Source organism: Amblyraja radiata, chromosome 9, assembly GCF_010909765.2.
Source record: "Amblyraja radiata isolate CabotCenter1 chromosome 9, sAmbRad1.1.pri, whole genome shotgun sequence".
Lineage (NCBI taxonomy): Eukaryota > Metazoa > Chordata > Chondrichthyes > Rajiformes > Rajidae > Amblyraja > Amblyraja radiata.
Genome location: NC_045964.1, coordinates 23,972,233 through 23,995,837, shown reverse-complemented (window position 1 = coordinate 23,995,837; position 23,605 = coordinate 23,972,233). Strand labels below are relative to the sequence as shown.

General features: G+C 42.3%; 1 protein-coding gene across 5 annotated transcripts in view; it reads right to left on the bottom strand.

Annotated features, from left to right (window-relative positions):
* fut8 (fucosyltransferase 8) overlaps window positions 1–23,605 on the bottom strand; it is a 632,584-nt gene that overhangs the window by 4,084 nt on the left and 604,895 nt on the right. For all 5 annotated transcript variants that reach the window (XM_033026878.1, XM_033026881.1, XM_033026879.1 and 2 more), the window contains one exon: window positions 18,891–19,041. In XM_033026878.1, coding sequence (XP_032882769.1) covers window positions 18,891–19,041 — 151 coding nt within the window. The remainder of the gene's footprint in view (window positions 1–18,890; window positions 19,042–23,605) is intronic.

Here is a 23,605-nt window from a genome sequence, read left to right as displayed (position 1 = left end):
GCCGTGTGCCACAGAAGGTGCCCCAATGGCGAGAGTTGGTGATTCTGACTGATGTAAAATGTGACATGTAATGGTTCACGGAACATAAGCCTTACATAAAAAGGGGAGTGCCTGTACAAGCTGCTGGATAACTATGTTTAAGAAAATTAGCTTTGTAAATTGACCAAGCAATCACTTCTATTGACACTTTTATAATAATACTTTATCAAACAGTGTAACATCCATTGACACTTGCAGCCGATTGAGGTGGGACATCCTGATCTTGTACCATTGTGACGAGGCAAGACAATAAATAAATTCAAAGCTTCTGGTAATCAGCCATCACTGAAAGTCCAGTGAAGCGATCAGGTTAGGGCAAGGATCGCCAAACTATGGCCCGCGGGCCACATGCGGTCCGCCATGAGATTTTATCCGGCTCGCAGCAAGCTCTTAACACGTTTCGTGCGGCGGGTTATTTAGCGGGTTCTGTGGTAGCGCGGGAACATACACGTCAGTTTGCTCTAAACTTTAGAGATACAGCGTGGAAACAGGTCCTTCACTCGCTTCCACCCCCACCACCACCACTAACACTATCCTACACACGCACACACACTAGGGACAATTATACCAACCCAATTAATCTACAAATCTTCGGTGTACAACCAGCATATGTAGTTCCTTCCTATGCAAACCTGTAAGTATGTGGAGAGTGGGCGGAAACCGGAGCTCCCAGAGAAAATTCATGTAGGTCACTGGGAGAACGTAAAACTCCGTACAGACAGCACCCGTATTCAGGAACGAACCCGGCACTCTGGTGCTATATGACAACAACTTAAGACTGTTGTACAATTATCTTGTACAACTGTAACATAACAAATTATTGCAGCTGTTTTTAAAATCCCTCATATTTTTTTACAAAAGGCAGGTTCTCCAACATTTTGACTGTGGGGAAAAAAGGGAAAAGATCAATTATTCGCGGACCAATGACCTTGTTGTATTTGTTGGGCCAAAGGGTAAATTATGTCAGAGAAACCTGTTGATCTATCAAATGGCCATGCATTTATTGTAGGTTGGTGTATAAGTGGCGATGTTGCTGCAGATGAATGTGTCAAGGCAGTGTTTGTCGAAGGTGTTTGTCAGGAGTTTATGCTAAATATTAATGTGGGAAATTGGGTGCAGAGAAACTAAAATTAAAAGTCTATTGAAAATAACATGCCTGGGAATCGAATCCCAGTGGAATATACCACATGCTGAGCAATTCTGCATCAACCCATACAATGCTGTACCTATACATTGAACTGATCGCACAGCCATTTGATGGAATAGTACAGATAGATGTGTTAATTACTGATACGCATTCACGCTCACTTTCCTCTTCCACTTGACGGTCATCTAACTACAGAATGACTTGAGTGCTCCATTAATAAGAAATCTCTAGTTTGGATGCAGTCTTCAGAGCCTTTTAAACATTTATATTTAGACTATCCCAGGTAAGGCTGCTTTCCCCGCTTCCATTGGTCGCTGTCTGTTAGGGCAAGTCACTGTTTACTCCATCAGGTTTGGTTGGAGTTGCTGTGGGTGGGGGAGAGAGAGAGAGGAGGGCCAGGTTGTTGTGGGGAGGGGAGGGTTTAGCCATGCTGCAACAAACCCTCTCGGTGGGGAATCGGTAAGTGTGTGTATATAAATTAATTCACACACCCCTCACCTTAAAGTTTAACCTTGGTTGATGACTATGTTTTGTTTTGAATTTCTTCCATTTGTTTTACCTAAGTGCTTTTTTGAGTTCATTAAATTTATAAAACTGACATAACTTTATTTTTTACCTACGGCCCGCAAAAAATGTGCCAAATATATAATGTGGTCCTTATTCTGAAAAGTTTGGAGGCCCCTGGGTTAGGGTATTAAGTGGCCACCTCCGCCATTATCACATCACTAAATGAAATATCCTCACCAATTATTACACTGTTCAGGACATGAGCATGACCGAGGCTCTTACTCAATGTAAGGACGGGATCAGGGGCTGTGGGAGGGATGAGCAACCTGGCTGCAGCACCGTGGATCAGGAGGCCATTCAAGAGGGGGGAGTTAGAAGAAATGCCGTAGTGATAGGGGATAGTATTATTCGGGGGGTAGATAAGGTTCTCTGCGGCCAGCAGAACATGTCCCGAAGGCTGTGTTGCCTACCCGGTGCTAGGGTTAAGGATATCTCTGCGATGCTGGAGAGAAATTTGCAGAGGGAGGGGGAGGATCCAGTGGTCGTGGTCCATGTGGGGACCAATGACATAGGAAGGACGAGGAAGGAGGATCTGCTGAAGGAGTTTGAGCAGTTAGGGAATAAATTAAAAAGCAGAACCTCGAGGGTACTGATCTCCGGATTGCTACCTGAGCCACGGGCCAAATCGGCGAGGGTACGTAAAATTAAAAAGCTAAATGCGTGGCTCAAAGACTGGTGTGGGAATAATGGGTTTGGTTTCTTGGGCCACTGGCACCAGTACTGGGACAGGGGGGATCTGTTCTGTAAGGACGGACTTCACCTGAACGGTGCTGGGACTGGGGTCCTGGCAAATCATATAACTAGGGCAGTAGAGAGGTCTTTAAACTAAGTAGCGGGGGGGAGGTATCAAGGGGGGTAATAACGGCAGGGGTAGAGGAAATAGAGCAGGGTATCAGTGGGGAAGCGGAAATTCAAAATGTGACAGGAGACAGAATTTGTGAAGATAAAGATCTAGATGTAAAAGGGGCAAAAACGGAAAGGAAGGGTAGTAAAAATCATCTGAAAGTGCTTTATCTAAATGCACGGAGTATTCGTAATAAGATAAATGAATTAACGGTGCAATTAAGTATATATAGTTATGATATCGTGGCCATTACGGAGACATGGCTGCAAGGAGATCAGGACTGGGAGTTAAATATAGAGGGGTACTCGACAATTAGGAAAGATAGACAGGAAAGAAAGGGAGGAGGGGTGGCCCTTTTAATAAGGGAGGGAATAACGGCAATAGAGAGGAAGGATATTGCGTTGAAGGATCAGGATAGTGAAACAGCTTGGGTACAGATAGAGAATAATAAGGGGAAAAAAACACTAGTGGGTGTAATTTATAGACCTCCAAATAGCTGTGACGCTGTTAGTCAGAACATAAATCTGCAAATAGTTGACGCATGTAAAAAGGGAACTGCTGTAATCATGGGGGACTTCAATTTTCATATTAATTGGGCAAACCAAACTGGGCAGGGTAGACTAGAGGAAGAGTTTATAGAATGTATTAGAGACGGGTTCCTAGAACAGTATGTCACCGAACCGACAAGGGGGGAGGCAATCTTGGATCTGGTCCTGTGTAATGAAGCAGGATTAATTAAAAATGTCATAGTTAGGGACTCGTTGGGAACAAGTGACCACAATATGGTCGAATTCCATATTCAAATAGAAGGGGAGCAGGTTGAAACTCAGGCTAGGGTGCTTAGTCTAAATAAGGGGGATTATGAAGGTATGAGGACTGAGCTGATCAAAGTTGACTGGGATAGCAGACTCAAGAATAAGACGGTACATGAGCAGTGGTGTACGTTTAAGGGTATACTGTATAACCTTCAAGAAAAATTTATTCCTATGAAGAAAAAAAGGGGTAAGGGTAAGAACAGTCAGCCATGGCTCAGTAAAACTATAAAGGATAGTATTCGGCTGAAGGCAAGGGCATATAAGGTAGCCAGAGATAGTGGGAGGGTAGAGGATTGGGAAGCATTTAAAGGTCAGCAAAAATAACTAAGAGATTAATTAAGACGGGGAAAATAGACTATGAAAGGAATTTAGCGAACAACATAAAAACTAATAGTAAGAGTTTTTATAGCTATATAAAAAGAAAAAGGGTGGCTAAGGTGAACGTTGGTCCATTGGAGGGTGAGACTGGAGAGTTGTTGGTGGGGAACATGGAAATGGCAAAGGCATTAAATGAGTATTTTGTATCAGTCTTCACCATAGAAGACACAAAAAATATTCCAACGCTGGATAAACAGGGGGCGGTAGGAATGGAGGAGCTAAATACTATTAAGATCACCAAGGAGGTGGTATTAGGGAAATTAATGAGACTGAAGGAGAATAAATCCCCTGGGCCTGATGGATTACATCCAAGGGTCTTGAGGGAGATAGCGGTGGGGATTGTGGATGCATTGGTGATAATTTTCCAAAACTCCCTGGAGGCAGGAACGGTCCCAGTGGATTGGAAAATGGCCAATGTAACACCTATATTTAAAAAAGGAAGTAAACAGAAGGCGGGTAACTATAGACCGGTTAGTCTAACATCGGTGGTGGGTAAAATGTTAGAGACAATTATTAAAGAAACACTAACGGGGCACTTGGATAAACATGACTTCATCGGACAGAACCAGCATGGTTTTGTGAAGGGGAAGTCCTGTTTAACGAATCTGCTCGAATTCTTTGAGGAAGTAACAACCCGGGTGGATAAAGGGGAACCGGTGGATGTGGTATACTTGGACTTCCAAAAGGCTTTTGACAAGGTGCCACATAAGAGACTATTGCTAAAAATAAAAAATTATGGGATTGGGGGTAATATATTAGCATGGGTAGAGGATTGGCTAACAAATAGGAAGCAGAGAGTGGGGATAAATGGTTCATACTCGGGATGGCAACCGGTAACTAGCGGGGTTCCGCAAGGGTCGGTGCTGGGACCCCAGTTGTTCACAATTTATATAAATGATTTGGAGGAGGGAACCAAGTGTAATATATCAAAATTTGCGGACGATACAAAAATGGGAGGAAAAGTAGGGGATGAGGAGGATAGGAAGAGTCTGCAAAAGGATATAGATAAGCTAGGTGAGTGGGCAACAACTTGGCAGATGAAATTTAATACTAATAAATGTGAAGTCATTCACTTTGGGAAAAAAAATGATAGGGCAAGTTATTTTCTAAATGAGGAGGAGCTGCGTTGTAATGCAACGCAAAGGGATCTAGGGGTATTAGTACATGAATCACTAAAAGTTAGTATGCAGGTGCAGCAAGCAATCAGGAAGGCCAATGGAGTTTTGGCCTTTATTGCTAGGGGGATTGAGTATAAAAACACGGAGGTCTTGCTGCAGCTGTACACAGTATTAGTGAGACCACATTTGGAATACTGTGTACAGTTCTGGGGTCCATACTTAAGAAAGGATGTACTAGCCCTGGAGGCAGTGCAGCGAAGGTTTACAAGATTAATTCCTGCAATGAGGGGATTGACATATGAGGAAAGGTTAAGTAGGCTGGAACTCTACTCTTTGGAGTTTAGAAGAATGAGAGGCGATCTCATTGAAACATATAAGATCGTGAGGGGCCTTGATCGGGTGGATGCACCGAGGATGTTCCCAATGATCGGGGAAACTAGAACTAGGGGACATAGTTGCAGAATAAGGGGGGGCTCTTTTAAAACTGAGATGAGGAAGAACTTCTTCACCCAGAGGGTGGTTAATTTATGGAATTCACTGCCCCAGGTCTGTTTCGTCAATTAATATTCTAACTGTTTATATATCCAGCAAGCCCTCGCTCAATATGAACTGAACAAAAGTAATATATTTTGAGGGTCTGGCATTTTTCAGTCAAAACCCCTCAGACCAGCCATTAATATTTAATATTTAAAGAGGTTCTGCCAGTAGGAAAGTGCTCCCACTGTAAAAGTATAACCCTGCAAAGTTACCCACATGCATTTAAAATGTTAAAGTTAAGTGGGTAATTATAACCATCAAAACTGCAATTAAATGCTTACTGTTATCTTTGTGTTTGAAAAGTATAAAACATCAGTGTACCATTGAGTGCCAGAAGAGGAGTCAAACTGTGCTGAATAAAGACCTTTTGCATCTGTCAGCCTCAGTCTCTGTGCGACTCAGTTACAACACCTATAAAGGCGTTATATAAAAGATGGCTTATTGATTCTTATTTTGAGCTGGTTTATTATTTCTTCAGACACCTGATGCGTCCATTAATTCTGATGCGTCCGTTAATTCTGATGCTCCAATTAATTCTGCTGTTTCCATTTACTCTACCTCAACACCCACATTTTCTTATTTTACTTGTATTATGACCATTGACACTTGCCATGTGCCAGCGTACATTCTTTAATACTCCTTAATTCCACCTGTTGGGACCACTGCCCTCAACCCACCCCAACATGTTACAAACCTATTACTTTAGTTTAGGTTGAATCGAACCAAAACGGTTCCACTCGAAAATGGTTAAATCTTTTATTTATTTTTCAATTCTTCTGAAAGGGCAAAGAGCTGAAAGATTAACTCAGTTTCTCTACAGATGTCACCTCAGCTACAAGAACTTCCCAGCTGTACTTTATCATTCCTGTGTCGTTGCCAAAAGTGTCTTACTGCTTTTCACCAAATGTTTTTCTATCAAACAAGTCAGCTTCTAATAATAGGCTGCGTCGACTCAAGATTGCTCATGGCTGTGGTAGAAATCTGAGCTTTCAGTTCTTTTCCATCTTCAATATTCACTATTCTGTGCAGTCTTCCGACTGCATTCACCTTGTAAAAAACTGAGATTTATACCTCCAGGAAGGAATGACTGAATGCAGCAGGTGAAGTAGCAGTTAGGATCAGCTTAAGCTTCTTAGTCCAACTGCTACGTTAAATTATTTGATCTCAACCCCCTCAAAGGTATTCTCTATTCATTTTGATTTCCTCCTCACATTCTCTGCTGCTAAGAACCAACCTCTGATCTCTTAAAAGGACACAAAGTGCTGGAGTAACTCAGCAGGTCAGGCAGCATCTCTGGAGAACATGGATTGGAGAAGTTTTGGTTCAAGATCCGTTTTCAGACCCAAAACGACACCTTGTCTTGTCTCTTTCCTGGTTCTGATGAAGGGTCCCAGACTTGTAATTTTAAGTACCATGTTCTCCAGAGATACTGCATGACCTGTTCCAGCATTTTGTCTTTTTTGTACACCAGAACCTGCAATTTCTTGTTTCCATCATGTAATGCTTCATGTTTCTCTTCCTGCCAATGCCCTTTACGTGCTGAGTGTTTCTAGTCTTTTTGAACTGAATTTATTTTTGTCTGCACTGACCCTCTGTGATGTGTAGCAATGAAGCGACTGCAAAGACTGCCGTCAAAAGGGGTGTGCAATCCCATTTTAATATTAACCATAATCTTTGATGATATTAAAACAGATTTGGTCTCCACTGAACCTTTTTTTAATGCAGTTACATAGGAAAAAGAACAATTTGTGATTCATTGTTGTTTTTCCATATTCTGTGCATAAACTATGCATACATTTTCTGACATGACACAAGATGCTTGGTAGGAAAATCAAACAATAATTTTTCTACCCACAAGCTTCAGGAATTGGTTCTCTTTGGAAGTCGCAGCACAATAGTTCAGCGATAGAGCTGCTGCCTAACAGCGCCAGAGACTACGTGCTGTATCTCTAAAATCTGAAGTTTAAATCTGCAGCCATTTCAATTGAAATGGGAAATGGGCATAATTTATTTGACTGATTTACAACCATTGTACCTGTCAAAACTGCCATAAACTGAATTTTGAAACTTGCCATTAAAGTAAATATAAAAAACAAAGAGAAACTTTACCATTTGACATAATCTCTTCATCAGGACAGAGCTGTGCTTGAGAATATTTACTCGCCTGAGACTAGTTAAGTGAACGTGGATGAGCAGAAAGTATTGCAGATAGATGTTCTGGTTAAGAGAGACTTGATAGCATCAAGGAGGACAGATGCATTAATCACAAAAACACTGCAGTCATTTTGCAGTACAATTTCAGATTTGATGGTGAAAAGTTTCACATGCATAAAATCTGAAGCAGAGGGTTAATGCAGGCAAGGGATGGATTTAAAGGGAGAATGTGGGAAGATGGTTGTGGGGGGGGGGGGGGGTTGTCGTTATAGCAGTGTCTAATGTGACAAATTATTTCCTGGAACAACAAATAAATAAAAACAATTGAAGAGAAGAGGAATAAACTTTGGTCATTCGCTTTCTCAGCTCACTGTACTTATTGTCTTCATTTTATAGCTCTCATTATTCATTCTTCGCCTTGTTCCCAAAGCTTGAAATGAAGCATTATTTCCCAAAAGAGGTGAAATGTTATCGTTGCTATTAAGGTAAAAACCTTAAATCTTCTCACTATTAAACACTTGGAGGATTTAAATTAAGCTAACATGCAGAAGAAATCTCAATTCTCTTTCTTAACTTCTCCCCCCAAAAATGTTCACTCATTTATTGAAATGTGGACATAAGGAACTGCAGGTGCTGGTTTACAAAAAGGACACAAAGTGCTGGAGTATCTGAGTAGATCAGGCAGCGCATCTGCAGAACATGGATAGGTGACATTTTGGGTCAGGACTCTTCTTCAGGCCCGAAACGTCGCTTGTCCGTGTTCTCCAGAGATGCTACCTGACCCGCTGAGTTATTCCAGCACTTAGAGTCATTATTGAAAGATATTTTTATTGAAACAGAACAGCAACCACATTGGTTACTTTAGTTTAGTTTAGAGATACAGCGTGGAATTAGGCCATCAGCCCACTGAGTCCTCGCCAACGAACAATCACACCCCGACATTTGTTCTACTCTACAAACTTGGGACAATATACATGAAATCTACAAACCTACACTCCTCGTTGGATTGCAATCTTGTCGTGTTCGGGGAGCTTGTGTGGCTCAGTGACCCCTAGAGCTATGACAGCGAGAGATTCGTCTCCTGTTAGGATCTCCCATGCTGGACAGGTCAAAGGGGAGAGGCGAGACAAAGAGTAATCCTCTGGTCCTCCAGGTTTGAGGTTGAGCACAGGGCTAACAACCATGTCTCGTAAAACAAATATGTTACAGAAACAGCAACTGAAGGAATCAGCACTACTTGGCGTAATGGACTTAGAAACATAGAAAATAGGTGCAGGAGTAGGCCATTCGGCCCTTCGAGCCTGCACCGCCATTCAATATGATCATGGCTGATCATCCAACTCAGTATCCTGTACCTGCCTTCTCTCCATACCTCCTGATCCCTTTAGCCACAAGGGCCACATCTAACTCCCTCTTAAATATAGCCAATGAACTGGCCTCAACTACCTTCTGTGGCAGAGAATTCCACAGATTCACCACTCTCTGTGTAAAAAATGATTTTCTCATCTCGGTCCTAAAAGACTTCCCTCTTATCCTTAAACTGTGACCCCTAGTTCCAGGGCTATCGACAGATGCTAGGATGGAGAACCAGACAGCAACCCAAGAATAGCCCTGCTCTGGACACTGGAAGGGAAAAGGAAAAGAGGGAGACCCAAAACCACCTGGCGTCGAACTGTAGAGGAGGAAATGAAAGCAATTGACCTGACCTGGGGTAGTGCCCAGAAGCTAGCCCAGAACAGACAGGAGTAGAGGACCTTTGTTGCTGCTCTACATGCCAGGAGGCACAATAGGCAGTAAGAAGGTACAAACCTACAAACCTTTGGAGTGTGGGAGGAAATTGGAGCTCTCGCGGGGAAACCCACATATTCATAGGGAGAATGTATAAACTCCGTGCAGGCAACATCTGTAGTCAGAATCAAAGCCGGGTCTCTGGCGCTGTAAGGCAGCAACTCTGCCACTGTGCCACTGTACTGCATCTACTTGTTTCCCATGTGATGACTCTCACAAAATGAAACGTCAAATGAGGACATTTTAAGCCTTGAAATGGACAAAACACCATTGAAATTCAGGGACAGCTTCAAGAGTTTTTTTTTGAAGCAGGCAGATCATGAATTTAATCTCCTGGAGTCAATTATGAAGAAAGCTGCTCCGAATAAATTTGAGTGAGAAACTCTCAATGTTACATTGTTGCTATTAGCAAGGTTATTGTTTCAATTTACTGACCATAAGCTATTTGTCGTAAAGGAAAGATATAGATGATGGTATTTACATTTTAATACATTCTGGAATGAAAGGGCTAACAATGGTGTGATGAACAGAAAACAGATGAATTGTCTGGTGCGGGCTATCTCAATGTGAACTGCACAAGTTGGGAGATTTTTTTCACTCTTCAGCTACAGCTATTTTCCATCACATTTAAGGATTGCGAGTGAGAAGCAGAGTACGGCAAAGTGAGGTCTAACCAGACAGGGAAAGTGAAATGAAGAAAAATACTTCTTTGAGAGAGAATTGGAAAAGACAAATGAAAAAAATACGAATTATTTACTATTTGAGAAGCTTCATTTACTATTTGCAAGTCTCCATAGTATCCATAGTTTTGAGTCTGTAGAAGGGTCTTGAATAAGCAAGATTATCACTTGCCAAATCCATGGTGCTGATTTATTGTTATACCTTTCACTTCCTATTTCCCCTTTATTGGGGATTTCATTACTTTTTCCTAACAATGATCTTAAGTTGACTGGTCTGTAACTCTGAGGACTCTGCCCATTTCCCACATTAAATGGTGGTATCACATTAGCTACCAACCAGTCATTTGGCACCATACTCTTTTCCAACCAATTATTAAAATTACTATCAATTTCTGCCTCTCTATTTTTTAGATTCTTTGAAAGTGTATGGATGGAACATATTGTGATCTCAGTTTTATTTTTGCTTGATTAGTTTATTTAATATTTCTCCCTTCCTTTTCAAATGCATACAGTTCAATGCCCATCTCATCATCTAATGTCATTTGTGTATTCCCTTGCCTTGATGCACTTCCACAAATCTTCACACTTCTCTGCATTAAATTCCATTTGCCTCCTTATTGCCCAGACCATCACTGACTGTCATAGTCATACAGCTCAGAAATAGGCCTTTTGGCCAAACTTGTCCATGCGACCAAGATGCCCCATCTAAGCTAGCCCCATTTCCCTGCATTTGGTCCATATCGCTCTAAACCTTTCCTACCCATGTACCTGTTCAAGTGTAATTTAAATGTTGTTAGTGTACATCTCAACTACCTCCTTTGGCAACTCATTCCCTATACCTACCACACTCAGAGTGAAAAAATTGCCCTCCGGTCCCTTTTAAACCCTCTCCCTCTCACCTTAAACCTATGTCCTCAGGTTCTTGATTCCCCTACCCTGGGTAATATCCTGTGCATTCAAGCAAAACTCTTAGTTGAAAGCTTTATTCCTCCCCGATAGTCACAGCTCATTTCTGTACATCTGCAAACATCTTTATCATGACCCTGTGTTTAGGTTCAAATCAATATTGTGCACAACACAATCAAGGAACTGAGCACTGAACCTTGGAGATCTCACTGGTAACAAGTCCTAAGACTATTACCCTCTGATTCATACCCGCCCTGAAGTTGCTTTTCAAACTCTTTTCCAAGTCCTTTTCTTGGATCCCCTGCAAATTCACCTTTGTTGAACATATTGTCATGCAGGATGTTGATACAGGCACTTAATCATTCATGTCAGTACAGACTACCGCAAATGCAGTTCCCTTATTAAGCTTCCCGCTGAACTCTTCAAAAACATAATTGTTAGTCAAACATGACCTTCCTTTGACATATTCACACTGACTCTTCTTGATTAATCTGCATCTTTTTTAATGAAGGTTTATACTGTGCTTCAGAATTGATTTCATTGATTTGCCAAGCACAGAAGTCAAACTAATTGGTCAGTATTTATGTGGTGTTCGCTTCCTCCCGTTTAAAACAGTACAACTTAAGCAAGTGCCCAATGTTCTAGCACTACTACCGCAGACAGGGATGGAAACATTATGGTCAAGGCATCACCAATTTTTTTTCCTTACTTATTTTACCAATGTGTGGCATTCTTCAATTGGCCTGGCAGTATTTCCACTTTCAAATATGTTAAACACTTCACACTTCCTTTTTTACTGTTGACATCTAATCAAATATTTCATACATTTTCTACTTGGACAGTTTCTTCCCAGCTACAATCAGGCAACTGAACAGTCTCTCATCAGCTAGAGTGCCTTTCTGACCTCCAATCTACCTCATTGGAGACCAATGAATTATCTTTAATTGGACTTTAACAGACTTTATCTTGCATTAAATGCTGCACCCTTTATCTGTGCCCTGTGGATGGCTTATAAACGCGTACAAAATCATGAGAGGAATAAATCGGATAGACGCACAGAGTCTCTTGCCCAGAGCAGAACCAGAGGACACAGGTTTAAGGTGAGGGAAGAAAGATATAATAGGAAACTTTTTCACACAAAGGCCGGTGGCTTTATGGAATGAGCTGCAGGAGGAGGTAGTTGAGGCAGGTACTATTGCAACGTTTAAGAAACATTTAGACAGGTACATGAATAGGACAGGTTTAGAGGGATATAGGCCCAAAAAAAGGCAAGTGGGACGAGTGCAGATGGGACATTTTGGTCTGTGTGGGCAAGTTAGACCGCCATGTCTGTTTCTATGTCTCTACGGCTTGGTTGTGACCATGTACAATCTTTTGTTTGAGTGAACAGCACACAAACAAAAGCTTTTCACTGTATCTTGGTACACGTGACAATAATACACTAAAATAATTCCAACTATCTTTCATAAAAAGATAAATTATAAATAGAATTTCCAATCCTTATAAAAAAGATACATTTTTATACTTTTGTATAAGTATATGTATTCTTGTTCAAAGGTGAAATAATAAATGTGTGTCATAACCTCATCTTCATCATATTGAATTCAGGCAAATTTATCCTCAAATGTTCATTGGCAGAACACTCCAACTACTTTATCTGATGATAAGTGACTGTCAAATCCACTTAAGTTGCTTTTTACAAATGAAATGATTTTTGATTAGCAAGCTTGCTGTCTTCCTCATCCAATTTACTTCCACAGTTTAAATAGAAGTGTGGAAATAGCAAATTTAATCATAGCTACGGTTTATTTTGTGACGTTAGTCTATGATTACCAAGAATAGAATGTGTTATTTTTGATATAATTATGCTGTGATTAGAATGCAGTGTTTGAACTTCATGGACAAAGTGTATTAGTTCTACGGCATTCTGGATGGGTGGTCTCTTGGTTGGTGAGTCACAGAGAGACACAGTGTAGAAACGGCCCCTTCGGCCCAACTTGCCCACACCGACCAACATGCCCCATCTACAATAGTCCCATCTGCCAACATTTCACTCGTATCCCTAAAACCCTGTCCTATCCATCTACCTGTCCAAATGTTTCTTAAACATTGCAACACAACCTGCCTCAACTACCTCCTCCAGCAGCTCGTTCCATACACCCACCACCCTTTGTGTATAAAAGTTATTCCTCAGGTCCTTATTAAATCTTTCCCCCCTTAAAAGGTGCCATTTCACTGTGCCACTTCATAAAGACAATGGCGACTTTGTGGAAAAATCCTCGCGCCTCTCCAAGTTGCTGTTGCACCTACTGACTGGAGCTACGCTTGAATTAAGCTGTCTAAACATGTCCTCAGGCTTGACATCGAAGCACTTTGTCCTGAGATTATGAAAGACAAAATATTTTGTCATTCTTTGTTTACTTTATTCAAAACAAGATTCAAATTAAATCACCTAAAGCAATGTTCTATGTCAGCAGCATTCTACCACACTACAACACACATTCCTCGTGATATTTGTTATTTAAATGGATCGCTTGAAGTGTTTTTATGTATTTCAATACTGTTAATTAAAATTAATAAAACTGAAATGGAAAATACAAAATATAAGCCCCAGGCATGATGGATTCAGGGCAGCTGCAGTTTCAGCTTCCCTTTACAAGGTTATGGGCGGCACAGTGGTGCAACGGTAGAGTTGCTGCCTTACAGCACCGGAGACCCGGGTTCGATCCTGACTACAGGTGCTATCGGTGCAGAGTTTGTACATTCTCCCTAAGATCGTGTGGATTTTCTCTGGGTGCTCCGGTTTCCTCCCGCATTCTAAAGATGTGCTGGTTTGTACGTTAATTCGTTTCTATGAATTGTAAATTGTTCTTAGTGTGTAGGACAATGCAATTGTACAGGGTGATCATGTTCAGCGTGGAATCGGTGGGCTGAAGGGTCTGATTCCATGCTCCATCTCTAAAGGCTAAAGCTAAAAGAGGACTCCTTACCCCATTGATGTTCATTGTGTAGAGACTGGTTGAGGGCATGAAGTGGTTGTAACCTGGTACTATTCATCATCTAGGAGTACACTCCAGACATCTCCGAGTGTCAGGTACCATTAAATCGGGATGCATCCAAGGTAGAGGCCAACAAATCCATCGTGCTGGCTGCTTCTTACGAAGAGCTCACCAATCATTCCTACTCCTGTGCCGTCTCCCCACCACCTTTCAAATGTTCTTCTTCAATAATGAGATGAAAGGGAAGGAATTGGCAAAGAGAACCACGAGGAAGTGAAGCTGCTCCTCACATGTTTGCTTTCCAATACAACACAGGCTGTGATACAATACATATTGTTTGCATCTCCCTTGCAGGGAATTCAAACATTTTTGAAAACATCCTTCACCGACACAAGTTTCGGTATACATAGTTTCTTCTATGTATTATTAGCGATTTCATACTCAATCGCTATCTCGGGCATGGCAGGCATATTTGCATCATATTTCCATCCCTTAAGATTGCAGTACCTTTAAAGAATTAAATGTACACTTCTGAAGATTTCTTCAAATGAGAATTGGCATGAAAGTATCTTGAAGAGCAGCAAACTTCATGGCTCCAATGAGTTGAAGCGCAGTGTTACTGGCTGTAAATAACTATTCTGCAGCACTACCCTTCGAGTCTTTATTCATTCGCTCATTTTTCCTGAATTTCATTTAATCGCCTGCTTTAAATTTGTAATTTAAGTGACTTCAAATGTGATTATAGACTATTGCAGTTCTTCTCTTCACAAAGTCATCAAAAGACTTGTGTTGCTTGTAAGTGCATGGACTATGAATAAATTATCAGCATCAAGACACTGTTAAATAACTTAAACGCAGCTCTGAATACTTTTCCTAAAGCATCTATTATAAATTTGGGTCCACGATTATAATTTTGGTTTCCCTTGTGTACCATATTCAATAGTCAGATGGTAACATCTGACAACTCAGTGCTGACTTTATTATCAAAAACCTATTCTATTTGATTTCCTCGCCTTTCAGAGTTTATGGGTCTGGCAATTATTCTGCTTGCCAGAGGAATCAAGTTATACTCTCATTCTCATTCTCAATAAGATGATAATATCAGTAACATGAATTTGATAGACTACACACAGCCTATTCACACTAAAAAAGCCTAAAACAACCAAAAAGAGCAGAACATAAGCATGCTTTATGATGTTAAGTATATCTTAGCTCTTTCAAGATTTTCCACAGTTAGTCAATGTTCTTGGAATAAAACAGTGAATACTAACAATCCTGCTTTCTCAATTCTTGGATAATTGAACATCCGCTTAAGTTTTATCCTCAAACAAGAACATCATTCATTGCCTATAAATATAATCAGAGTGCTTAAGTGTCAACCACCTCCAGAAACCATCCAGAATAGGAGCACCTGTGACATAATAAACCAGAGATGTGGGCTGAACAGCCCCTTAAGCCTATTCCATCATTCAACAGGATCAAGGCTAATCTCATTGTTGACCTCAACTCTATTTTCCTTCCTGATCTCTATAATACTTGATGCTCCTTCCAATTTAAATCCTCGAATTCTGCCTCTGCACTTCTCCAAGTTAGCTTCACACCCCACCAGTGAGGAAAATGTTTGTGCATCACAGTCTTTGGTGGCCATGCACCCCCCCCTCACCCCTTATCCTGAGTCTCAGCCTGGTTCTTGAATCACCAACTGGGGTGGGAGATTATAACCTTCACGTGGTCCGCCCTGTTTCGACGAATGCAATCAACCCGGCGTGCACAATCAAATAAGATCAAATCGAACAAGTTGTCCTACAACTTTAGGCTGTGCATGCCATACGCAAGAAGAAGATTCACCAACTGGACGAAACATCCCTACACCAACTGTCCTGAATGAGCTCATCAAAATCCAGTATGTTCCAAAGGGATAATTTCTCATCCTTCTAAACTTCAGAGTTTCTTCCTTCTATTCAATCTTTCCTGTTTACCCCTTCCTTATATCCAGGAATCAGGAATCAGGAATGGGTGTGCGCCCATTTCTCCCACCATCCCGCCACACTGCAGCCCCACTCCTTTTCTCCTTCCCCTTCCACCTACATCCCTGCCTCTGGCTTCCCATTTCACTCCTCTCCTTATCTTATGCCCTTTTGCTTCCTTTTTATTTCTAGCCATTGTCCACCCACTTGCCAAACCTCACCTACATCCACCTACCACTTGTGCAGAAAGGAACTGCAGATGCTGGTGTCTACCGAAGATAGACACAAAGTGCTGGAGTAACTCAGCAGGTCAGGCAGTTCAGTCTACCTGTCCATGTCCTCCAGGGATGCTGCCAGACCTACTGATTTACTCCGGCACTTTGTGTTTTGATCATTTGAGTGAATCTTCTCTGCACTGGTTCTAGAACTGGCTGTATACTTCATTGTCTTATAGCACAGCATAATGTAGTGCTGTGTAGAATGCAGTGATTAACAAATGCAATGACTCCCACCTTTCACTTTTGCATGGCGATCTCTGGAGTAAAATAATTTTCACTTACAGTCAGTTATACTACAGTAACCAGATTTAATCGTACACAGTTACAAATTCAGGAGTGCCATTTGTAAAATCATAATTAACAATTTCTAAATGGCTATCATAAAATATTTCCTAGGGTGACCTTGCCATCAATGATAGCAGAGACGATCTGTTAACTGTCACACGAGCTCTTGGTTGACAGGACAGGCATAATGAAGATGCCAGTTTAAATAAAGGCACCAGTGGTAAAAACCTTCAGGAAAACTTAGCGCATAGACTTTACTTAAGACTATAGAGATACAGCGTGAAAATAGGCCCTTTGGCCCACCAAGTCCATGCCGACAAGCGATCACCACATACTTACCACACTAGGGACAATTTTACAATTTTTCCCAAAGCCAATTAACCTACAAACCTGTACATCTTTGGAGTGTGGGAGGAAACCGAAGCACCCGGAGAAAACCCAAGTAGTCACGGGTATAATGTACAAATTCTGTACAGACAGCGGCCGTGGTCAGGATTGAACCCGTGTCTCTGGCACTGTAAGGCAGCAACTCTACCTCAACGCCACCGTGTCACTCCACGGTCAGGATTGAACCTGGGTCTCTGGCACTGTAAGGCAGAAACTCTACCACGCCCCACTCTGCTGCCATATATATTAATGAGCTTTAAAATGCTTAGCACAGAAGCAACAAAGCATAACATCTCTTCTATCCATATAATCTTTGAGTGTAGGCAGAAAATTGGACAAAATAGCTTGATCATACAGGATCCACAATGAGCACACCACAAAAACATGAGATATCCAAACAGGGACAAACAAAAAAAAAAAAGTGGTGTGATTGTTTTCAAAGGACCACGTGATCCCCTTCTCCTCAAAGCAGGGTGAGTGCACACTGTTAATTTATGATGATAACTTGGCATTTGGGTCAAAATGTGCTCCATTTTCCTGGTATCGTGCAGACCTGCCCAAGCATACGGAAATAACTCACTTGGGTAAATAAATTCTAACATCAGACCTAACCATGTTAACAGCCACCTATAATAATATGTATTATTATTATTATTATTATTATTATTATTATTATTATTATTATTATTATTATTATTATTATTATTATTATTATTATTATATATTATTATTATTGGTACTTGTTTGAAACGTCCCTGCCAATGTGGCCACATTTAAGTGCTTGTACGAAAACCGTGGCCATTACAAAATGGGGGCAGGGGGGTTGTGGGGGGCAGGGGGGTTGTGGGGGGAGGGGGGGTGTGGGCGGGGGGGTTGTGGGGGAGTGGGGGGGAGGGCTGTGGGGGCGGGGGGGGGGAGGTGTGGGTGGAGGGTGTGGGAGGGGTATGTGGGAGGGGGTGTGTGGGGCGGGGTGTGTGTGTGGGCAGGGGGTTGTGGGGGTATGGGGTGTGTGGGCGGGGGCATTGTGGGGGGGGTGGCTGTAGGGGGATGGGTGTGTGTAGGGGGGTTGTGGGGGGATGGGTGTGTGTGGGCGGGTGGGTTGTGGGGGGATGGGTGTGTATGCAGGGGGGGTTGTGGGGGAGGGAGTTGTGTGGGTGGGGTGGGTTGTGGGGGGAGGTGGGTGTGTGGGCGGGGGGGTTGTGGGGAGAGGTTGTGTGGGGAGAGGGGTGTGTGGGCATGGCGGGGTTTGTGGGGGGGAAGGGGGGTGTGTGGGCGGGGTGGGGGAAGAGAGCTCGGAAAAAAGACGGGGGAACAACCATGGGGGAGAAGGGGATATCACGGGGAAGGGAGGCAGGAGCCAGTGAGGGGGACCAGAGGGCTGGAACTGGCAGTGCAATGGGGACTCACAGCGGGCGCTGGTCACTGGTCGTTCCCCTCCACCAGGATCAGAATCTCCGCTTTTCGTTTGGTGACATCGGTGACATCTCCGACTCCGGGCCGGGCTGGGCCGCTTCCAGTCCCTCCGAAAGTTGTGTCTGGTTCGAGACCTCAGAGGAGCATCAGCCATCGGCGCGAATCCTCGGCTCGGCCCGGATCCTCGGCTTGGCCCGGAAGCACCAGCAACTACGGCATGTGGGCGGTTGGAGACCTCCACCGGCCAACCTCAGCTCCAGTAAAGACCCGATGGTGCAGGAAGGGGCAGACCGTCCTGGGGAGTGACAGGAGAAGAGACTAATCCGCGCAGCGCTGACTGGCAGGAGAGGAGATCGATCTGCACACACGCGTTTTTTAAGATTTTTAAACCTCGCTAACTTTTACATTATGCCACCGATCGGAACGAAACTTGGTGCACTCGCAGCACAGGAGAACGGTGAGTGAGCTGGCAAAAAATCATAGCGCTATCATGTACCATTTTTGCACAATAGAAAAATCATGCAAACCGGAAGATGACAAGATCAGAGTTTTAGTTATGTATAGATAGATTTCATTTAGCTGCCATACCTGGGATGAGAACGTACAGACCAAAAAGTCAGCCTGAGACAGGAAGTGGATGTCGAGAATGACACCTCGCAGTGAATTCTCTGTGTATCGGTTATGTAGTCCAGCTGAAAATGAGATGGAGTTATCACTGATGAATTCATAGTCTGGGTATCTGCAGGTTAGAAAAACAAATTAGAAAAGCAGGTTTTCACAATCCTCAAACACAATCCATAATCCTAAATCTTTACTCTCGAGAAACAGCTCGGAAACAGGCCCTTCGGCCCACCGAGTTCACTTCGACCAGTGATCCCCATATGCTAGCACTATCCCACACGCCAGAGACAATTTACAATTTTTACCGAAGCCAATTTGACTACAAACTATGTTTTTACAGTGTGGGGGAATACTAGAACACCCGGAGAAAACCGATGCGTTCATGGGGAGAAAGTACAAACTCCGTACAGACAGCACCAGTAGTCAGGATCAAACGCTGGTCACTGGTGCTGTGAGGCAGCGACTCTATCGATGCACCACCCTTGCCGCCCTCAAAGTGAAGAAAGTACTTCAAGCAAATCAGCAAGAGTGTGCCTTATATTATTCTGCATCAGCTACCCTTTCCTTCCTAATTTATCTCAGCTTCCCCCATGGTGTAACTGCAATCACGGAGCTGCTTGCTCAGCTCAGCAGCCATGGCACGTGGTCTGACATCTGCTGATCCTTCTTCCTCAGTTTTTATCAAAATCAACTGCCAAGAGTGCTTTCAGAGCAGCTTAACAACCTTAAAGAAACAGCAATTCATTGATGCACCAAAACGTTAAAGGCCACAGGTGTAAGGCAGAATGAAGCAATATATGATCCCACTGTGAAATGCACCAGTGCACATTCGCCTGTGGTTTATTACAGGCACTGTTAGCACTGTGTTAGTGGATTCAGTGGATCTAAAACCAATAATAAAGCAGAGCAGGGTTACAAAAGTACAGCTAATTAAATAAAAAAGAATGCCAAAGATGGAGTGTAACTTGAAGTCAGCAAAGGTTATGCTATAAATTGATGGCCATCTGATGGAAAATCTCTAATTCTTATTGACAATGTCATCCTGCTGGCATCTAGGAATATAGTCTGAGGGTCTAGGAATATGATGGAGTGGAATTAAGAGCAGAGAGTTTGAATGAAAATCACAATCAAGTTCTGTGAAGTTAGCCAGCCACGATTACTTCTGCAGCATCAGGCTGCATGTTTCAGTTTCACCATTTTGCTCATGGTTTGAAATTAAGCCATTAACACTTTTTTTTTTAGCAATTCCATGTCTTGAGTTGATGTTTTCAATAAACTGTGTAAATGTTATGTTTAGATTCTCGGGGAAGAAGGTGACCGCTGAAATATTCCAACAATTAATACGTATTTTTGAACATAAAATCTACATGGCCATGTCCATGCCAATAAGACTTGGACATTATTCAGACAAGGACAATATATATTATACAAGTGCCAGGCACAATGAACTGAAAAATGATCTGCAGATGCTGGTTTATAAAAACAAGCACAAAGTTTTGGAGTAACTCAGTGGGTCACGCAGCATCTCAGGAGAAAGAGGTGACATTACGGATTGAGACCCTTCTTTAGACTGATTCTAAGCAGAGGAAGCTGGGGTGGGAGGGGGAGAAAGCTGGAAGGGAGATGGGGCAGGACAAAGCCTGGAAGGTAATAGGTAGATACAAGTGAGGTGAGGGGTAGGGGGGGGGGGGGTGATAGGCGGCAAGTTGGACAAAGGCCAGAGATGAAGAGACAGGAGGTGAGAGACAAAGGAATGAAGAGTTGTGAATTGTGAAGCAAGAGGGAGGAATGTAAGTGGAAGGAGAGGGGGAAGAGATAAGTGTGACTCCAGGTGGGGCACAGGGGAGAAGGGCTGAGGGGGGAAAGAAAGGGGGATGGGGAAAGAGGGGATGGAAGTGCAATGATCTTTCCCAAAACGAGTGAATTTAATAGGCGCATCAGTATCCCTTCTTCCACTACTTGTGGGGCACCACTGACCTGAAACATAAACAATCCAGCAACTGAAGCTACAGGAACAGATTAAAGCTGGAAATACCTCATGGATCCCCAAAGCCTCTCACTCTCACTTTTTTCTATTACGCACTACCTCAGGATCAAGAAAGACTTGCTTCCTTTTCAGTTGTCTGGGTTCTGAGATTGTTTATGAAGCTAATGTAGGAACGGCAGACTCTTTCATGCATGGAGCAAGAAGCATCTGAAGCCAGCAGTGCTTTGATAGAATATCTCGCACCTGCCTGAATGAGTGCAGCTTCAACAACACTCAAGAATCTCAATGCCATCCATTGTCAACGCAATCTGCTGGTTGGGCACTCCTAACAAGCAGGACAGTTTCCTCCCAGCTGCTTTCAGGCAACTGAACCATCTTGCCAACATCTAGAGAGCAGTCCTGAGCTTCTATCTATTTCATAAGAGACCCTCAGACTATATTTGATCGGACTTTACCGGACTTTATCCACCAATTTCGACAGATGCACCTTGGGGAGCATTTTATCGGGATGCATCACAGCATGGTTTTGGAACAGCTCCATCCAAGACCCCAACAAATTGCAGAGAGTTGTGGGCACAGCCCAGACCATCATACAAACCAACCTCCCTTCCATTGACTCAATTTATACCTCACGCTACCTCGGCAAGGCCACCAGCAAAAACAAGGATGCGTTGCACCCTGGCCACTACATCTTCTCCCCTCTCCCATTGGGCACAAGGCATAGAAGTGTAGAAATGCACACCTCCAGATTCAGGGACAGGTTATTCCCAGCTGTTATTAGTCAACTGAATAATCCTACCACAACTAGAGAGCAGTCCTGAACCACTATCTCTCATTGGAGAGCCTCAGACTATCATTGATCGGGCTTTACTGCCTTTATCTTGCACTAAATGTTATTCACTTTATCATGTATCTGTACACTGTGGATGGCTCGATTGTGATCATGTATCTATACTCTGTGGATGGCTCAATTGTAATCATGTATTGTATTTCCGCTGACTGGTTAGCACGCAACAAAAGCTTTTCACTGTACCTCTGTACATGTGACAATAAACTGAAAATGCACTGAAGTTACTCAGGTGTGCTACTGCCACACAGCAGGTGAACCTACCATTTCTACCACCAAGGAGGACAGGCAGATCATGCAAATGGGAACACCACTGCCTGCAGATTTCCTCCACATTTCATATTATCCTGACTTGGAAATGTATCATCATTCCTTCATTAACGTTGTATCTGAATATTTCAACCACATCCAATAGGCCCTTTGTGGATTGCAGCAGTTCAAAGCAGCAGTTGTTCCCCACCACTTCCTTAAGGGCTCGTGGGTTTGTGCAATCAAGACATATAGTTATGCCCACATCCCATCATAAAAAGATATGGAGATTACAATTTTGTGGTAAAATTGAACGATTAACTAGAACATCAATTCTGCAACCTTTAACAAAATATTTATGACTTATGAATAAGTAGATTCTCTATATAATAAATAACTTCTATATGATCTATGATTATGAATTAAGTATGGAAACAACATGGAAACAAACATCATCACTTATTCTATTACACTAAAAGGGGAACAAAAACTGATGAGAAATTGGCCTCTTTTTCTTTATCATTATTCTCTTTTCCCTTGCCATAGCTGTTTCTCTGTGTGCCTCGACTTAATTTGTTTTGTTCCCATATCATCTGCTTTCTTCCTTTCTACAATAGAATTATCTTCTCAACCCACTCCCAGAGGGTGGCACTGTGGTATAGTTGCTGCCTTACAGCACCAGGGTTTGATTCTGACTCCGAGTGCTGTCTGTACAGAGTTTGTACGTTCTCCCTGTGGCCGCGTGGGTTTTCACTGGGTGCTCCGGTTTCCTCCTACACTCCAAAGACATACAGGTTTGTAGGCTAATTGGCATCTGTAAATTGTCCCCAGTGTGTAGGATTGTGCTAGTGTACTGGACGATCAATGGTCAGCATGGACTTGGTGGGCCAAAGGGTATGCTTCCACGCTGTATCTCTAAAGTCTAAATTTGCTCCAATTTCATCCGTTACTAATCAAGAGCTGATGCATAGAATGACTCATTAGAACCAAATGTGTGCCCTCTATTTGGTAAGCCATGTTTGTGAGCTGCCTGAGCCATTTAGAAATTGCACTTTAAAACTAGTTAATTGCTTGCAGGTCCATTTTCCAACTTAGATGTTAAAGCACCACATGATGGCAATCTTTTTTCTATTATAAATAATAACCTCAATAGGATTTTATGTAACAAGTGAGAATACTTATTTTGAGGAAAAATATCAATAACTTCAAATTATGTGGTAGATCCTGTGGAAATATACAATAGCATTGTACTTTGCATTCTCAAGGTTGACGCCTGTTAAGAATTAAGTTTCTTCATCACCCATGGTAATAGTTACAGAAACAATGCATCTGCCAAGTTTTATTATCCATGGTCTACTGTTCAGTATTCACTAATTTGACACCACTTTGATAGCCTAAAGAAAGAACTAGCAGAAAATTGAATCCTACACTGCAGGAGTTGGTAATATTTTAGGCTGATGTGTAATTGTTAGAAAAAATGTGCAGCAAGTTTTCTTTTATATCAAATCATATAACTATGCGAGCATATTATTCAAACAAATATTGCAGAGAATATTTTCCTCTCCTGACATCTTCATAAACAAAAAAATTCCAAAGAAA